At 36.6% G+C, this 20,234-nt stretch overlaps 1 protein-coding gene across 7 annotated transcripts in view; it reads left to right on the forward strand.

Moving 5' to 3' along the window:
- PCDH15 (protocadherin related 15) overlaps positions 1-20,234 on the forward strand; it is a 1,356,473-nt gene that overhangs the window by 1,266,480 nt on the left and 69,759 nt on the right. For all 7 annotated transcript variants that reach the window (XM_048859211.2, XM_075130916.1, XM_048859220.2 and 4 more), the window contains 2 exons: positions 12,969-13,184; positions 17,255-17,343. In XM_048859211.2, the coding sequence (XP_048715168.2) occupies positions 12,969-13,184; positions 17,255-17,343 (305 nt within the window). The remainder of the gene's footprint in view (positions 1-12,968; positions 13,185-17,254; positions 17,344-20,234) is intronic.

The following is a 20,234-nucleotide window of genomic DNA, read 5'->3' on the forward strand; positions in this document are numbered from 1 at the left end:
TTTGCTACAGCCATACCAATTATTCAACATGTATATGGTTGGTATAAGGTCAGAACCCCATGAAAGGAGAGACAAAAGGTCCAAAAAGCAGGTTTCAAATGGTCCTGTAACTTGTTGCCTCTATTTAAAATATCTTAACTGAGATTTTTCTCCCATATACTAATTAACAAGTAGCATTAATATCAAAATTGGCTCTTTTATAAACTGAGATCACAACATGTGAAGAAAAGTGGCTAAAATAAGATGTTGATTTTACTACTCTTATCATCAACCTTTGGTTCCTTTTAAATCTATATAGTATCAGATTCAACAAGGAGGCATGTTTATAGACAGGGAAAGATCTATAGGGACACTTTGTGTAACATGGGGTATGTGTACATTGCAGCTAGGAGCATGCTTCCCAGCTAGAAAGACATGCTAGCTCTGCTCCAACTGGCACACTAAAAATATCAGTGTAACCAGGAGTCAAAACCACCCATACTCCCTGATACTTACTCGGGTGGGTAGCCTAAGCCACTGCCTATCCTACCTACTGGCAACACTGTAAAAATATTTTTAGTGTGCTCGCTCGAGCAGAGCTGGTGTGTATTTGGCTGCCTGGGCTGGGAAGCACAGTTCCCAGCTGTAGTGTAGATGTACCCTAAACTTTAGTCCCTACATTTTAAAGTTCGTGTATCTGTTGATGATACCAAGTGAGAAACTGCAGAACTGTGTGATAAATTCAATTTCACCTGCTCATATGGCCAAGGCTACTTCTAATTTTCCAAATCTGCAAACAGTTTCACACAGACACACATTTTTGATAAATCAGCCTTCACAAAATCATTTCCTCCTTTTTCCAAAATGTTTCCCAAAGTGCATTTGTATTAACTCTATTATCCGTTAGAAAAGGCTTTAAAGAAATCTTTCAATCAGCACTAAATCACAAAAGAATTCTCCAAAGATAATACCATGTGGTGGCCCAGATCCTTAAGGTTACCACTATGCATTGGTGTAGTACCAGAGAGGTTGGACAAAGATGGCTTTAAGCCGTCTTTGCACTCCTCAGAACCTTGGAGTAGCTGGAAGCTAATTTGACCCTTAACAAAAGTTAGAGCAGTTTGACGGCTGCTTTAATTTATACGGGCACTGCTATCCCCCTGTCAAGGTTCCTCCCCCACTCTGAACTCTAGGGTACAGATGTGGGGACCTGCATGAAAAACCTCCTAAGCTTATCTTTACCAGCTTAGGTCAAAACTTCCCCAAGGTACAAAATATTCCACCCGTTGTCCTTGGATTGGCCGCTACCACCACCAAACTAATACTGGTTACTGGGAAAGAGCTGTTTGGATGCGTCTTTCCCCCCAAAATACTTCCCAAAACCCTGCACCCCACTTCCTGGACAAGGTTTGGTAAAAAGCCTCACCAATTTGCCTAGGTGACTACAGACCCAGACCCTTGGATCTTAAGAACAATGAACAATCCTCCCAACACTTGCACCCCCCCTTTCCTGGGCAATGTTGGATAAAAAGCCTCACCAATTTGCATAGGTGACCACAGACCCAAACCCTTGGATCTCAGAACAATGAAAAAGCATTCAGTTTTTTACAAGAAGACTTTTAATAAAAAATAGAAGTAAATAGAAATAAAGAAATCCCCCCTGTAAAATCAGGATGGTAGATATCTTACAGGGTAATTAGATTCAAAAACATAGAGAACCCCTCTAGGCAAAACCTTAAGTTACAAAAAAGATACACAGACAGAAATAGTTATTCTATTCAACACAATTCTTTTCTCAGCCATTTAAAGAAATCATAATCTAACACATACCTAGCTAGATTACTTACTAAAAGTTATAAGACTCCATTCCTGGTCTATCCCCGGCCAAGACCCAGCATACAGACAGACTATAGACAGACACACAGACCCTTTGTTTCTCTCCCTCCTCCCAGCTTTTGAAAGTATCTTGTCTCCTCATTGGTCATTTTGGTCAGGTGCCAGCAAGGTTACCTTTAGCTTCTTAACCCTTTACAGGTGAGAGGAGCTTTCCCCTGGCCAGGAGGGATTTCAAAGGGGTTTACCCTTCCCTTTATATTTATGACACCCCCTGTTAATGGCCCAGTGCCATCAGTCCAAGATTGTTAGAACAAATGTGGTATTGACCACAAACTCCACATGTTCCCAGTGATTTGGAAAAGTATTGAAGGAGGTCACATAAGGCTGGCTAGGCCACTTGTGGATTCCTTGGTGAAAAATAATCCCCACCTACCTTCTCAGGGCAGTTTTCCATCACATTTGTGCCACCTGAGTAGCACAAAGGGGCTGGAGCAAGGGTTAAGGATCTGGTCTGGTGTAGGGGAGACTTTGCATTTTCTAGGGGAGAACTTCTACTAGATGCTGATGTCTCTTCATTTTGGAATCACAATAACAAATACAATTAAACCACTTCCTCAAAAAATAAATGCAATCTATTAAATTGTCCCCTCCAGAAATTATGTCAATTGGGGAGTTATGGTGGTGAAACAAGTGGAGTGGCTGTTGGTTACTATTAGGAGGAAGCCCTAGCAGTTTGGGCTTCCCTTTCATCCTGGAAACATTGCACCTGGGACTGCAGTGGTGAAACAGCTGGAACAGCAGTCTGGACAATTGCTTTTATTACTGTTCTAATTGTTTTTGTTACGTTTGTACCCAGAACAAAATTTTAAGGGCTAAACCAGAACAGGTTGCTGCTTGGAATTATAGAAACCCCTTCTCAACCCCTTCTTTCATTGTGTCCCTTCTATGCAATTCTGTGTCTTCAGGAATTCTAACAGTCATAGCTGTTCATTCTCTGCTGTCATTCCCATGGTCAAATGTTATGACTGTGTGAATTAAAAATAAACATGTACTAATCATAGCTATTAATCTATGCATTTTGCATTCTGAGATTTGTTTTTCATTTCATTTTAGATTATTGTAAGTTATTTTGCATATCAATTGGGTTTTTCATACACCTTTTACTTTTCACCTCATTATAAGAACCTGACTTCATTCTACACAATACACTCAACCTATTTTACAAAGAATAAGTGACACACATTACCTTTGGGGGATTAATGGAGGAAATTGACTTTTCACCATAATGGTGTCTTATTGGCACATTTTCTCAAACATTTTGCATTCCCAATTTTAATCTCTCTGATTTTAAAATATGACTTATTTTTCCTCAGTATTTTCTTTACTTTGATAATTTTTGTCTGAAGTGATGGGTAAATGAAAAGTTTAAATATGTACTTCAAATTGTTCTTTTCCATGTCACTACAGCAATGTCCTAGTAGGTAGTAAGATACCACAATGATGGGCATAGTATAAGAACCTGAATAGAACAGACAGGTGAACATTTCTTAAAAGCCTTTGTTCATTAATCATTATCTGAGAAGGCTAAAAGTGTAAGGTTAACTTTAGAACTGTTAAATAACTTTAGTGGACTGTGATAAAACTATGGCTAAAATTGTTCCAGTTATTCTCTTTTCTCCATCCATTTGACTGATTTAGGCAGCAAGTGACAAAAAAGAAAAGAAAGAAAGAAGAGAAAATAATCCAGCTGTTAAAAAATTAATAAATTTAGATTATTCACCTATTTTCTAGACCCTATTATTTAATAGTTCACTTTTATCTTAATACTTTTCCCCAAACTCTCTATTCCTAAGAAGTGTTTTTAAAATAGAAAAACTGATACATTGATAAATATTCCCCTAAATCTAAACCTCCCGTTTTTAAAGAATTGATTACATCCACCATATGGTGCAACACAAAAGGCCACAGTCATTGATTCTGGCTTTTACGCTTTTAAGATGCTTGTAAAAGTTTTCTTTTCCTTTCCAGAGGATTTAATTGGATACAGTTTGAGGCCTGATGCCACTAATTCATACTCATATGAGTATGCTTGTTTTCATGAGCAGTCTTATTGATTACATTGGGAATACCAGGATTACCATGTGAATCAGACTAGATGATCACAATATTCCCTTTTGGCTTTATAATCTACAAATTAAGGACTCAGCTTCAAATTATTCATTGTGACCATTTTGAACTTTGCCCTTTTTCTTTTTTTTAATGAACTTTGTGCAAACAAATCACAATTTTTATTTATTTGTTTGTTATTCAAAATTGTTCAGCAAATAGTTTGTGCAAATAATTGTACCCTATAGTTTGGTTATGAACTGGTCAGTATTTGTTATTCACTACTTGTGGTGTGTGTTGGTCACTTAAGTCACATTCATATTGTTTCTGTTCCTTGATTTGACCACTTAACCTTTATGAACTTTATGAAACATAATCTTTGTTTTATGTAGGCAGATTATAAACAAACATTCTTGTTTGACAAATCCATTCTATAAATAATAGAGCTTTCCAAAATGGCGGTGAAAACTCTTCCAGTGTCAATTGTCTCCCAAATACATTTGTGCTGGTTTATGCAAGTGTTTTGATTTCTGCTACTCATGTGTCTAACACTTTGCTTGCCCAAGTGCATTCAAATAAGCAAATAAAATCCCAGCTAATTATATGGACAGGTTTTGTGCTGAATTCACCAGAATTTGTAAGGCCTATTTGTCTCGGGAAGAATTTAGAAGTTTGGGCCATAAAGGTGAAAACATGTTTCCAGAAAAGGTAGTTTGCCAGACTAAATATCAGTGAATTAAAATCTCCGGAAGTGGCTGATCTACATTTGTTATTAATGACTCTATCACGAAACCAACAGAACAGTTTGATGATGATAGACCTAATGAAGTCTGTAATGCATTTGTATCTCCTCTAGTTAACCTTATTCTTACATTGTGGCTGACAGAATTTTCATTTCAGACCATTTCTAATTTGTGAGTGCGTGCTTAGTAATGTTATCTAACCTAACATTCCTTTATTACTGTTATGTGATTATTTTTGAGTAAGGCATGATGAAGTAAAGCATCATACATTAATTCCAGTAAAATCACCATGTCCTTTTACAATATCATCATAATTTTAATCACAGTTCAGGTATTTCCCTACCAATTAATCAAATTTATATTCTTATAGAAAAGAAATTGTTTTATGATATAGCTTTTTGTGTGATGAAGTGCAGGGGGTTGGGGATTATTTTTTTTACTTACATTCCTTGCAAAGATTAGATTGATGTTAACTATCACATAATGTAGCCATCTAAATCCATCAGTAAATTAATGTATAAAGCCCTGTGCATAAGTGTGCAGTAAAAGTAGTGCATGCATATAGAAAACTGGACTCTTTTTTATTTTTCTCCAAATTAAATCTCATTTTGTTATTTTCTGTCCGTATTTCTAATTGTTTTAACCCCTTTTGTATGGTTTCTCTTTCCTACAACTGCAAATGATGACCTGACCATGATATTGATGGAAGAGTGTCATTGAGCCTGCATCACAGATGCTTTGAAAAAAGTTTTCCTTTAGAAATTTAGTTTTATCTTTTCCATTTATACTTTTGTATATAGAAGAGGACATACGGTGACAGCACTTTGCCCATCACAGTCTTTTATTAGTTAAAATGCCATTTAAAAGTGGCAAAATAATCTCTAGGAAGAAAAGAACATGTTAAGCAAAGGTAGTGTGAAAATCCACTTTGAAAAGTATTAGCCATGACAGCAGTGCACACGCACATCTGCTATGACATTTGGCCTCTGACAGGAAGCTGCTTGATGTCCTAAGAATAATACTATGGTAACTTCAAACTCAAAGATAATTTCTTTCTAGGAACATATCTCTAGATAATATGTCAGTGCTCTAAAACTTTAACTAAAGAACATAATTTTGTTTTTCTTTTGTGTAGTTCTTTGTTCTTCAATTATATTTTATTTAAAATTTTGGTGTGTAGAGTATAATAATAATTTATGTAAACATTTTCAAACCTGGGTATCTAAAGTAAGATTTCTAAACCAGTATTTAGACACCGGAACTGAAGTTCAGGCCTGATTTGAAAGGTGCTGACCACCTGTATTTTTCATTGACTTCAGTGGAAGCTCAGATAGATTTGCAAAGATACAGATCTGCAATATTTCTACTAGATTTCGATCATTTTCTTTTAATACAGAACATTTGTAAGAACAATTTAACAAACAAAGCCAGATTAATGTGGCCTTCATGAAAGGTGCTGTTTTGACATCTCTAAAGCTTGAATGCCTCTAAAGAGAACAGCCACAGCTCAGGCAGTATCAGCACCGCAGGCTTCCCCACACCATGCTGTTAAAGTACTTCTAACCTGACCGGGAGGAGAGTGATACAGAGCTCAATCTACGACAAAATCTGTGACCTTTTTACTGAAACTACCAGTGGGGATGACAGCTGTGTTGGTGCCTTGTTTATGATGGTCACTAGAGACTCCACTGAAACCATTAATTCATAAGTTACTAAACCAGCCATCAGACGATAACAACTTTTGTCACTGCCAACGTGAGCTAGATTCAAACTAGCAACCTAGAGTTGGAAATCCATTATCAGTCCCATGTGCATTCCAGATTCCCTAGCAAGAGTTCCACTAACCAAATAAATTGGTTAGTCTCTAAGGTGCCACAAGTACTCCTTATTTTACATCTGTCCTCCCCATCAGTTCTCCTAGAAACTCTATTACTATTATAACAATTTATAATCAAAAAATTCAGAAAGTGCTATTTTGTTTCTGTGTTTTAAAGAAAAATGTCAGGACCTGATTTGTGTTATGTCAACAGCTGTATAGTTATACTTTGTATCCTGCTGAGTTTGCCATACTGGGCTTTAGAGTAGGGTGTGGGATTTTGAAAGAAGGAACAGGCAAAACTGCAGCTTACCATTCCCTCTCGGAAGATAAAGTAGCCTTTTGGGAACCCAATGCTGGTTCTGTTTTCATTTCTAGCAGCCAATGAAATGTCAGGTATTTTAATTTTGCTAGTGATTTGCTGTATGTTTGAACTAGCAATATTTATTTATTATCATTCCCAATTCTTATTTGTTGTTTCAAGAGAAAACTGCCAAAGAAGTTATGAAATGTAACATTAATGACAAAGTTTTAAATACTCTTAATATCGAGGCCTAAAGTACATAACAATGTTTGACCATCATAAAAATGTGACTAGTTTATAAAAAGAAAAAACATGGCTCAAGCTAACCATTCACACAGCTGGAGTAATGCCCAGTTACATCATGATTAAATTTAGCCCAATAATTCTAAGGACATAAATATTTATCAGTAATCATTTGTAACAGAATTCAGGAGACATCAGCATATTTATTTCTGCCAGATAAGCAAAAGAAAGATATACTGCCATAATATTAAGATTAACTTGAGCTCTTTCTCTTCTTTGACAGTTATATCACAACCCTTGAGACATCATATATCTCTCCCAATGAAGTGACAAAAATATTTACCTTCATGACAAATTATAGGAATAGCAAACATACCTACCTTGCGCTAAAAAGACTTTAGCATGTTACCTTTAGAATGACAGCTCACAGGCTCTCTCTGGTGAGTCGGTAAAGTTGAACATGACACTAAGTTTCATTATGTTTTAGCAAAGTATAATTAAAGCTGCAAAGGAAAAGTGGAAATTAAGGACAGTTGAAATCAGGCTATAAAGAATCTGCTGGCTTACTTGGAATGATTTGCACTTGGCAACTTTCATCCAAAGAGTTCCACGTGTTCTATATCCCTGGGATTCTGGGTTCTTGGCGTATCTGAAAATGAATCCAATTTTATTTCATGGGCTATGTATGGATTTAGAAGCTTAAATTTAGGCCCCCGTTGTGGTCATAAGTTTCACAACCCCCCTGTTGGTAAAGTATTATTATCCCCATTACACAGGTGGGTAAACCAAGGTACATGGGGTGAAATCCTGGCCCCACTGTTCTCAATGGCAAAATTCTCATTGATATCAAGGACAGCATTTCACCCATAGAGACAAAGGACAAAATTTCAAATGCATACATTATTTTTGGAAGGAAAGGTGGCTTAGTGCTGGGGCTTGAGTTTGGCACATCTGACGATTAGGGCCAATGTTTTAAAGTATGATGCACAGAACAATTCTTCTGTTCCTTGTTTTAACCATCAGTTTGCATTTCACTTACTGTGTCAAGACCTCTGGTCCAGGACATTTGGTCTGGTGATGTATTTATCAGTGTAAGAACTCTGGATCATAATTCTTCAGAGGATGTGCACCTAAGATCTGGAATTATTTGTCTTGACACAGATTTGGCCATTAAATCCAGGTTCAACATCTACCACATTCCTAATCAATTGAACTATTAATTTTAGAGGTTTTAAATAAGTGCCTTGGAATTTATCATAAAATTATTAAAACTATTTTATTTGATTGTTCAGTATCTGTAGCCTGGATGTCATGCAATTTTTCAGCCATACCCTTCTTTACAAGTGAAACAGTTTTTGTGAAGAATTCTCATTTTCCCTTAACACACATGGTTTGGATCAGAATTTGTAGTTTGTCCGTAAAACACTGAGAGGAAATGTGGTTTGTGTTTGGCTTCAAAAGTTATTTTAAGGCTATCTCCTTCTATTGAATTTTACATAAAATTCTGATCTACTTCAGTGGAAGTTACATATATGAAAAAATGATAGGTTATAGCCCTATCACACCTAAAACCTATACACAGAGTTCCAGATACCATGGAACATTTGAGTAAGCCAGTCTATTGAATCAGCTTTAATAATAATATTTGCTGTTTATTGGAAGGGTTAAATTATGTCCCTTATAAGGCAAATCCATACTGGGGAGGGGAGAAAAGGCCATCAGCATAAGACCATTATTATTATTTATTATTATTATATTTGTATTATTTTATTACAGCACCTAGGAGCCCTAGTTATGGAACAAAACCCCACTGTGCCAGATGCTTTACAAACCCAGGACAAAAAGATGGTCTCTGCCCCAGAAAGCTTACAAAGTATAATACAAGAGACAACAGCTGGATACAGAGAGAAAGACAGGGAGGTCAAGGAAGTGATGAGGCTGTATTTTTCAGCATGGTAGGCTGTAGTCTTAGCACATCACCAGCTTAATCATTGTCAAGTGTTTTGTAGGCATTGCAGGAAAGGAGAGTTGTGAGGACAGTTATATAAAGGATAATGAGCTAGTTTTGCAGATGTTTATGAAGAGCTCCTCCTAAGCATGAAGGGCAGCATAGGAGAAAGCATGAAGTTGCTTGCTTGTTTCCATTGTCAGAAGGCATTATGTTGTTGTAAGACATCATTTCTTCTGGATTCTAAAAGAATCATGCTGAGAAGTCGTACTTGGCATACCAAAAATGTCTAGCCAGACCTCTCTTGCTGGTGTGCAGAGGTGGCAGTGCCATGGCCTTACCTCCCATTTTTATAGACAAAATTTTCTGGAGCCATGGGAAATACAAAGAATGATGACCAGTACCCTCTTTGTGCTCCACAGCTCCATTGCCAAATTCTAGATGCCTTCTTCATGTGCATTCTTGGTGGAAGAGGTTTAATGCCCTTCCTTATTCTAGAGAACAGGGGCAGTCAGAATTTATATAAAAGCTAACAAGGAACAAATAAACAAAGAGTGTGGCTTGATCAAGCTATCTTGTGTAAATAGTTTGACAACAAACTCTTGCTATATAAAATAAATTGAATCTATATGTTTTCAGTATAGAGACTACAGGATGTCTGGATTGTACTGTCTGTAATTTAAATGAAATTTTGCTTGGGATTATTTTTGGGCTTCAGAAAGTGCAAACAAATTTGTGGTTTTAAATGTCTTATTGGTGTTTGTCTACATCCTCACAAGTTTAAAACTGAGGTCTGATACATGACAATTAATGGCCAGGATGTTGACAAGGGCATAGAGCTACTTTATTTGTTAAAAAATTGCTCAGATATTAAGGTTTAAAAAGTAGTTACTGTGCATGAACATGATTTTTTCCATATACTATTTCATTCCTATTTATTGTACAGTAAATATGTTGTCTTCTGTGTGGACTTTACAGAGTGTTACTTTTAAATATAGAGGCTTCCATTGTTACTCTGGATGGAGGCTTTCTAATCTCATTTGTGAATAAGTGGAGGATTTAAAGCTCCCTAAGAACACACAGAGAAGATGGATCTTAATAGAACTGAAAGGAGCCTTTCTAATCTGTCCACAATCCACAGTTTAGATGTTGTCATTGAGGTTTTATTTCTGTGTGTTATCAACTATCATTCAATTTTTAAACAAGTATAATTAATACTAGATGAGATAAAGGAAGAAGGAGGCATGCCTTGGGGCCCTATTTCACCCCAGGGTGTTTGCTACTTCCCACCACCCAACACAGATGTAATGAGGTTAAGTGGTGTCTGCATAAAATAAGTAAGATCTACTAATTATTTCTCAAGAAAGCCTTTTAATTATTTTTGACTATAATAACAGCATAGACAAAACAAGAAATGGAAAACCAAAGACCAGCACTGAATAAGAATTAATACAAAAGGCAGATTATATTGAAGACAAGCGCAAGTACATGTAATATTGTGGACCATTTGCGAGTTTCTGAACAGTGACTATACATATGCTGGTCCTGGCAGGTCATAATAAAAGCCCCGAAGACAAGCATAATTAAAGCTATTATTCACCAGCTCTATATTCCTGGTGACAAACTATTTCAAAGGCAACATAAAGCTGATGAACGACAGCGCTACATGCATCCTCTTGGACTACTTAAAAGACAAGCACAAATACATGCAAAGCTATTATATATCAGCCACCTACTACTGATTTTATACTACAGTATCGATACAACTGTGATCAATTCAGCTCGAGCGACCAGACTTCTTTTACTCCGTAGATTTACCCTGCATTTGTCCAAAAATACATTACTCTTCAGTCAGCCGCTTTCTGCATTGGCCAGGTACAGACAGTCGAGAACTGCACGTCCCTTCGGTTCAGGGGATGTGTGGGAACCGAAAACACACACACATAGTCCCGTTCCTTCGTTCTTTTTATCTGATTTGACGGCTATGATTTAGAACAGACCAACCAATCAGGGTGGGCCACATTGTTTATGTGGTTGCCCTAGTTGTATAATTGATGCATATTTAATTTTTATGTCCAATTGTTAGTTGTTTGTATAATTTAGGCCTATTTATTTTCTGTAGCCAATTAGATCTTGAATATGGGTAATTTGGGGTTGATAAGTACGTAGGAGTCAGCATAAATTGTTATCTGGTTGGAGCGCGTCCTGGCCACAAGCTTAAGCTTTGTTTTTGCAAGGCTTACATTTTGAAGTATACGGAAGTTTGAGGCCTAACAGTTGCAACACTTCTATTTCGTTCAAGCTTGACAAGACAGTTCAATTTATTCACACTAGAAAATATGTTAAATCTCATACTTGTAATTTTTGGTTCGCACCTTGTACTCAATTTAGCTCACAGTACATGGAGTAGAATGTTTAACATAATAAATTAAGCTCAAAATATAAAAGAGTAAATTATGGTTTGAAGTGGGATCCTTATGAAAGGTCACTGAAATCAGTAGGGTTAACCTAAGGACAAATCTGACCTGTTTTTGTGAGTTAGTTAGACATTTATGCATTGATTTTCAAAAGGGGCTCACTTGAACTCAGTGTTGAGCTCGTATTTTAGCCCCACAAATAACTGGGACCTTTTTACAGGGGCACAGCTGGGAAACCATTTAAAAATTTGCCAGAAACAGACAGGAGTGGAGGAGCTTTGTCGCTGCCCTAAACACCAGAAGCGTAATGGGAACATGATGATGATGATTTTATTGGATTTAAACATCTACCTGACTTGTAGACAGTCAGAAAGGTAGATGTCTGAATTTTAAGAAATGCACTCACAATTAATTGTTCCTGCAACAATGTACTGATCCAAAATGCAAGCAATGCTCTACTGTGTGATTGTGACCAATACCGCTACCATCTGTCCTCTCCTCCTCAGTCTTTTGTCATGTGTTTATCCAACAGGCTGTGGTGGACACATTGCACTGGGAGAGAACACCATTATCTTTACCCCAGGTGGAGACTGAGAAGGAAATGTAGGTTCCAGAAACTCTTTACCCTTCACCACCTTTCTCAAAGGAAATCAGTGTGAAATTGCCCATGCAGCAATAATCTTAATAAAAATAACATTAAAAATAGATAGAAAATGGAATTATACATAAGAAATAGTTTGCTTAACATATCTAAATTTACACTTCTCACAGCTCAACTAGATAAGGCATTCTCTGCTTAGTTACTGAGAAGAAAAAAAATAAGTGAACTGTTCATGTTCCTTGAAAGCAACCCCTTTCTCTTTGACCACTGGTTCACCAGTGCTGCGGATTCCAGGCACCACTGCAGTGCCAAGAAGCTGCCTTCATTTAGGCCCCCAGAGCTGTCTAAATTACGCCAGGAGCCTCACCGCAGAGCTGCTCATGATTAGGAGGTACAAAGCTGACTTAAAGCCACCTTTGTATCCCCTTCCCCCACTTGGGCTGTGAGATCTGTGCTGCAGAATTTCACTCAAGATTTATTTTCATATTATTATTAATCTGAAAATAAACTTGTTAAATCAGGAAGGTAGCAGAATGCCTATAAGGAGACAGAAGAAATCCTTAGGTGGAAACATGGTTGTTAGGGGAAGAAGCTAGGTTCATATGGTTTTCCTGCTGCTCCCTTTTACATTAATAGTTGGAAAAATTACCTCTGCCACATTCTTGATGTCATAATTAAAATGCCCTTACATGTCCAATATGTTTTAAATCTGAAAAGTACATTTGTAGCTTTCATTTCTTTTGGAGCAGTTTGCCAACAAAGGAGAAGGAACTTGCCAGAAAATCAAAGACTGTTTTCAGCAGAGTTAAATGGACCATTTAGTAACGATATCCACTATCGGACTTAGATCATACATTCACGAGTGGTAAAGGTCCACTAGACCAGTTTCCAGCTATATTTAAAGGACAATGCTAATGACTCTTTGTGCACATATTTTACCTAATTCATTTCTGCTTATTTGATTTTTCCTACTAGGCTGATGATAAAGACACTGGAAATTACAGTGCCATGCAGTACAGACTCATCATACCCCCAATCAAGGATGGCAAAGAAGGTTTTGTGATCGAAGCCTATGAAGGGCTTATAAAAACTGCCATGCTGTTCAAAAATATGAGAAGGTCCTATTTCAAGTTTCAGGTCATTGCAACTGACAATTATGGGAAAGGACTGAGCAGCAAATCAGAAGTACTTGTAAGTATATGAACCTGTCAATATCTTCTTGAAATTATTCCTGATACGCTAGAGGACATTTTAACCCTAGATAAAGTTTCAGTTCCAAAGAGATCGAAGGGATGGGCATGAACTTTGTGAGTATGATCTTTTCCAGACACTGAAGTTATTTTTCCCCAAAACAAAAGCTTTCTGAATCCCTGAAAAAACATACGTATGTACTATAGCAATATGTCTATATGTCCTATTTACTCAAAGATAATACAGCATGCTAGACATCCACAGAATATATCCTATCATACTCAATATCTACCAGGATTTGAATTACAGCTTTCAGAGTAGCAGCCGTGTTAGTCTGTATCCACAAAAAGAAAAAGGAGTACTTGTGGCACCTTAGAGACTAACAAATTTATTTGAGCATAAGCTTTCGTGAGCTCACTTCATCAGATGCTGTAGCTCACGAAAGCTTATGCTCACAGGTTAAGGGGTGATTTGATTACAGTCTATAAGTACCAACATGGGGAACAAATATTTGATAAAGGGCTTTTCCATCTAGTCAAGAAAGGTATAAGCTTATCCAAAGGCTGGAAGTTGAAGCTAGACAAATTCAAACAGGAAATAAGATGCAAATTTTAAACAGTAAGGGTAATAATCCATTGAAACAATTTATGGAAGGATGTGGTAGTTTCTCCTTCACTGGCTATTTTAAAATCAAGATTGAATGTTTTTCAAAAGATATTCTCTAAGAATTATTTTGGGGAATTTCCATGGATGATGGTGTACAGAAAGTCAAACTAGATGATCACAATGGTCCCTTCTGACATTGGAATCTATTAATCGAGTTGGATGCTCAAAATTAGTGGATAATTGAGTGTTTTGGCTTTAATCACTTGGTGTCTCAGATCCCCATCTGTAAAATGGGGATATTTCCCTACCTTGCAGGGTTGTTGTGAAGATAATTCATTGTTTGTGAACCACTAACTGTAGAATGTAAATGGTATGCAGTAAATAAGACATGAGAACACACACTGAATGATGAAGATAAAAACAAATAGCTATCTTGTGGTTTAGGATTTTGTATTACTGCCCATCATTATTGTATCAGAGAACCTTCCATGTGGCACTCACAAGGACTTTAGTGTACTTCATGGAGCAGGCTATTCAGTAAGTATTATCCATTCTGTGCACTGAATAAGGCAGGGATATGGTAGAAAAAATAGTATTTGATTGTGTGTAATTAAAAAACTGTATTATAACGAAGAGGCACATGGGGGTTGAATTAAGTTTCCACAGACAGCTACACTCCTGGCATTTCCTAGTCTTCGAGTGCTTGACTTTTCCATCTCAATGTTCTTTTAACATAGTTTTAAAAAAAACAACGGAATTGTTAATATAGTGCCCAAAAGTGTGCTAGGTACTGTACGGGAAACATAGAAAGACAGGCTTCCTGTCCCCAATGATCTTATCGTCTAAACGTGTCACAACAAGTGAAAATATGTAACCACAGGGTAGAGGAGGATGAGGAAGCACAAAGGTTACAATGATGAGATCACATTGTTGTTCAGTTATGGTGTGTGCACACTGATGATTTTACTAAAGTAAAAATGTTTGTTTACATGATCTAATTATTTGGTGGCTTCTTCAGTGATTTCCACACTGTCCACTCCCTTTTCAGAAGGTTCACACTGCAGATAGGACATCTGAATAAATTTCAGATTGAATTTACTCAAGAAGTCCCTTCAGGGTTGGTTGAGAAGGAGGGAAAATGGTGCTTCCGTCCCCACTGATGGAGCTTGGTCCCTTGGGACACTGCCTAGGAAAGTCTCCTCTGCTTTGGGTGGAAAAGGACTAGTGTGGCCCGCTCATTTTCCAGGCATGCATACCCTGGTCCCCTGCAAGTTTTTCCTCTCTCTTCTGGTGGAAGTGGAGGCAATGATTTGTCCCAATAGCAATAGGTGAGCATTTACCCATATGTACCTCCTGCCCATATTTAGGCCTACATTTAATAATTTAGTGATGGAAATCTTGATATGCATGGGGGGCATGCTAATGTTACTGTGGGAATCTTAACTTTTTGGTCCCCTGATCTGGCTTTGGATATTTACATTTGTTACAGTACTATGGCCTGAATAGCTTTTGTATCATTCATATGTAAATACAATAATAATAACTTATGACCCATAGAGAACTTATGGTAAAGTGGTTGCTCCTTTTTTAAGAACTATATTTATGCAGTACTCATTAAATATTTAGGGAGTAACTGCTTTAACTGACTAAGGCAATTAATTCTATTAAGCTGTTCATTGCTTTAGAGTTCCATTTACTGAATTGATCCTGAAATTTATGGTGAGTTCTTTAAATTAATTTTTTTCTTATACAGGAGTTTGCATATGTAGATCAGTGCACCTGATGACATTTCAAGAACATTTAAATATTTTAATTTGAATTAAACTTCAAAACTGGCAGATAATATTTGATGTGAAATGATATTCAAGCATGTCTGCCAAAGTGCTTACATGGCTCAAACTTCATTTGTGAAAATCAAGGTGTCTCTTTATTCTTTGAGAACAAAATTGGTTAAGTCTTATTTTTAAATTCCTTATGCTTACTGTTGTCTTACTTTTCAAATTTTGGCTGGCTACAGAATCCTTCACGGAGAGGTGATGGAGTGCACAGTAGTTGCTGTAATCTCCTTATGGACATTCTCCAACTTTTAATAAAGATTTCAGATTTTACTTTCTCTGTAAAGACTGGGAGCAACTGCTCTTTTTATAATCAAAGAGAATAGTATGTTTTTCAAACGTCCTTAAGATTCAAACTTCTTGTTTGCCAGCTCAGTGACTTAATGATTTGTTAGTCTCTAAGGTGCCACAAGTCCTCCTTTTCTTTTTGCGGATACAGACTAACACGGCTGCTACTCTGAAACCTGTATTATTCTGGGAGCTCCAGAGAACTTTCAGTCCTGGTGCTTCTGGTTTGGTTAAAACTCTGTTTAGGAGAAGAAAGCTGATTTCCCAATCTCAATTTACCCTTATAGATTTCATTCTTCCTTCTTAGTGATGAGGAGACTGGCTGTTCTTGAAATGAAAAGGATAGAGCCAATGCAGATAGAATGCAAAAGAGAGAGGAGAGCATGAAATCATGCTTCAAGAAATTTCAAGTAGGAAGAGATGTAATAGTCTTTTCCGCAATATCAGTCTGAAAAGAACTTGAGGAAACTGGATCGGAATGGATGAAAAAAAAGTTAGCCTTTTTAGTGTGCTCACTTGGTGCACATAGGTGGTGCTATGTACCTGATGGCTCTTTAAAATGGCACCTGCGTACAGGAGGGATGTATGTTTTGTTTTTTTTACTGGATTTCTGTGCTATCCAGGGAAATTCATTCTGCAGGATAAGTAGTTTGGAAATAGAATCCTGGTCCCATTCAAGTCAATGAGAGTTTTGCCATTGGCATCAATACAGGGGCCAGGATTTCACCCACATTTACTAATTTGTTATAAAGATTTTTTTTAAAAGGTTGACAGTACACATTATTTTCTGACCTGTGTATTAAGAGAGAGGAGGTCAGATACGCAAGATAAGGGAATATAAGCTGTGTGGTACTTATATTTTCAGACTCCTTTGGAAGAAACTAACAAAATAGAACTAAACTTGAAAATAAAAACTTTTATTGGCAACTTTATCTACAATGATGCAATCAGAATTGTGACAAGCTGTTGTAGTTTAGTAACAAAGTATGGCTAATTTATTTGAATTAATCTAAAATCTGCATTGCTATGAAAGAAATTTAAACAATATGGCAGTTGAGGTACCCATAATGCATTAAACTGGAAATAAAACCAGCTTAAAATCCCCTCAAAATCAACAATTCTCATACAGTGCTACATTTCACTTGTAGTTAAATCCTTGCCCTACTGTTTTGCCTACTAAGCGAAGCAAGGCTTCCCGATTCACTTATTCTTGAATTGAAATGTGAAATCATTACAACAGGGCATGGCTTTGAAGACAGGAAAACAATTATCCTGTTGTTTTTGTATTGGAAGAATGATATTCATGAAAAGACCAACTATATTTCATTCCTGTGTTTTCAGGTCTCTGTGGTCAATCAGTTGGATATGCAAGTCATCGTTTCTAATGTTCCTCCCACTCTTGTGGAACAAAACAAAGATCAACTTATAGGGTAATGAATTTATTTATTATATAAATACCATATGTGCAGTTCACTGTTTTTGTTTTCAGGTTCAGCAAGTGCTAGTCACTATACACTGAAGTTGCACAAAGGTTTTATTGAATGAGAGAAAGGAAAGAAGTATTTGGAAAGAGAGTAGTACGAAAGATCTAACACTGAATATTTGAAGGCACATCTATGTAATTCCAAAAAGCAGAGCGTTAAAAAGAAAGAACTGTGTCTTATAACATTTTCCTCTCATTTATATCTGAGCAACCCCATTGACATCAAAATTGACTTCGGTTGGGTTGCATGGGTGCAACTCAGGGTAGAATTTTGGCCCACAATTTTTTGTCATGTGGTCAATATTCAACTCGCATTATTATGAAAATTTTCATACAATGATAAATACATTGTTAATGGTAAGTGATTTTTTATTTTATTTACAAGGTATCATGCAAAGACATTAGCTGTATATAGTGGAGAAAAATATAATAATAATTGAAACTCTTAATGCTTTGTGACAAAATTGAAGATTTTTGTTATATTGGAAACTGTCCAAAATCATTTTTGTAAGATATATGTTAATATACTTCATATTCCAAACATACAGTAATTCCCAGAAGTGTCAGGATTTCATGGTTAGTTTCTCTTTTAAGTTGAGAAGAAATTGCTTCACTCTGTCTCTTCAGCAATGCAATCATAAATTAATCTAAATAGGAGAGAAAATATTTGAACTTCCAGTTTCATTTCTCTCATGAGATCAGGGAAGAAATTTGTTTGGCTTATTTATAACAGAAATTGCTAAAGGAGATATTCACTTTTTTAGCTTTTGCTCTTCTATCAGTTCTTTAAGGCAGTGAGGCAGGATATTCAGCAGATTGCAGAAGTTCCATTCTATCTTGGCTGTCATTGTAATCTTACTCCCCTTGAAGAATGAGATGCAATGGGAGTAATGATGTGCTTATCCACTGAAAAGGAAGTGCATCATCCCCATAATACCTCTTGTCTCCTCTGTCCTGGAAAAAAAAGGGATTACTCATGAGGATGCGGGGTTTTTCCCCTTTCCCCATTCTATTTTGAACTGGGTATAGTTCAGCTGCTAGATTCTGATGCCAAAAACACTACTTAAGTTGTCTAGGCAATGATCTATACTCACAGTGACTCTATCTCCTAGACCTATGAATAACAGAAATAGACATCTGCTTGCCTAACAGTAGGAACTTTCCTTCAAAAAAAGTGGTAGTTTTTGGCATTGTCCACAAAGATAAAGAACCTATCATTCAATTACCCTTCAGTTATAGGTATGGGTAATATTTGTCTCTCCTTTGCTAAGGTTTCAAGTTGACTTTATCAGGGTGTGCCATGCAGTAATATCTTCTTTTTACAAGATTAATAATGTATAGAATCCCTGGGCTTCAGCTTGACTCAGAGGGGATGATGAAGATTTTGAGGATGAAACGTGAGATTTTGTGCTGTGTCTCTAAGAATTTACAGCCCAAAGGAATGGGGCAGGCCAAACTGGCTTTAAGCCATCTTTGAGCCGTGCCAAATCTGGACTGTTCCAGACATCATGGCAGTTGTCAGTATAATTTACACAGCTCTGGGTGGCTGCCTAAGTTATAGGAACTTTCCCACAGCTGTCTATGGGTGGCAGCAATGCTTAAAACCTCAACAATGCTACGTGCTGCAGCCTCACCCCAAACATTCTCCTCCGAATCCCAGGGGCAAGACTTGTGAGAAGGTCATTGGAAGACTGTTTTGGCCATCTTCATCAGTTCCGTGGCTGAGGTGATTCTTCCCCAGCCTGATCTGGGATATTCATAGCTCCTTTGTTGTTCCACTCCTTTTATGTGGCATAAAGGGTTTGGAGCATACGTGTGACTCTTACCCAAAGAGTCCAGATTGTACTGTAATTGAGTCTTTTTTGAATATATGTAATGATAAAATATGGAGCCAGGTTCTGAATTCTTAAAATGAACTCAGATGAGCTTTTACCTTCAGTAATAACATCTGCCAGAAAATGAGTATACTGCAAATGTAACAGTCCTGCCCTTAATGATAAACCTTATAAACTGCCTTCATTAAGACACATTATCCGTTTATATTAGAATTGCATGAATTCTGGAAAAAGATGATATGGACAACTTGTTCAAATAAAACTGTTAATTTGTTTCAGCAGCATTCACAAGTAAACTCTTTCTGTCCATGTTCTAAATATGTCTCTAGATTTGACTGTTTTAGTTACGAAAAATATTTGCAGAAATTTGAAGTCTCAAGATTACTCATACAAATATATATTGGTCTGAAAGTTTCAGCTGGAAATATATTTGCATGGTCTTCTTGAAATTCCTTTGATTTTCCTCCTGCTGTTTATAAAAGCTTTAATCATTCAATCAGGGTGTAAAAGCTAAATGTGATTTATATGACCCATCAAATGCCATACACAACAAATAATGAATAATCAAAGAATAGTGAATGCAAATAGTTTGTGAACCACCCATAAGTTGAAATATTTTTGCCTGAAGTGTTTTCTGAACAATTTCAATAATGAACAAATTCATAAAAATAGAGCATCGACATATAATTCATGAACATAAAAAAGAGCTACCGGTACATTAATCAAATAAATTATGTTCTACAGAGGATTTGCCCAGCTCTTGTTTGCATTAAAGTTACGTTAAATAAAATTGTTAAAACTGAAAGATCCAAAAATCTAACCTCTGATGACAACTGTAACTATTTAGTGATTGGGAAAGTTGGATATTTAGTAACTTTGACAATGGTAGAGATTGTCACAGTAAAGTAATATTTAAAGTGCCTACAACCTATTAAGGAATATATGTTGTTGTTCTTTCAAATGAGAACAGCTAACTCAGCCAAACCTCAGATGTACCTTATAT

Source organism: Caretta caretta, chromosome 7, assembly GCF_965140235.1.
Source record: "Caretta caretta isolate rCarCar2 chromosome 7, rCarCar1.hap1, whole genome shotgun sequence".
NCBI lineage: Eukaryota > Metazoa > Chordata > Testudines > Cheloniidae > Caretta > Caretta caretta.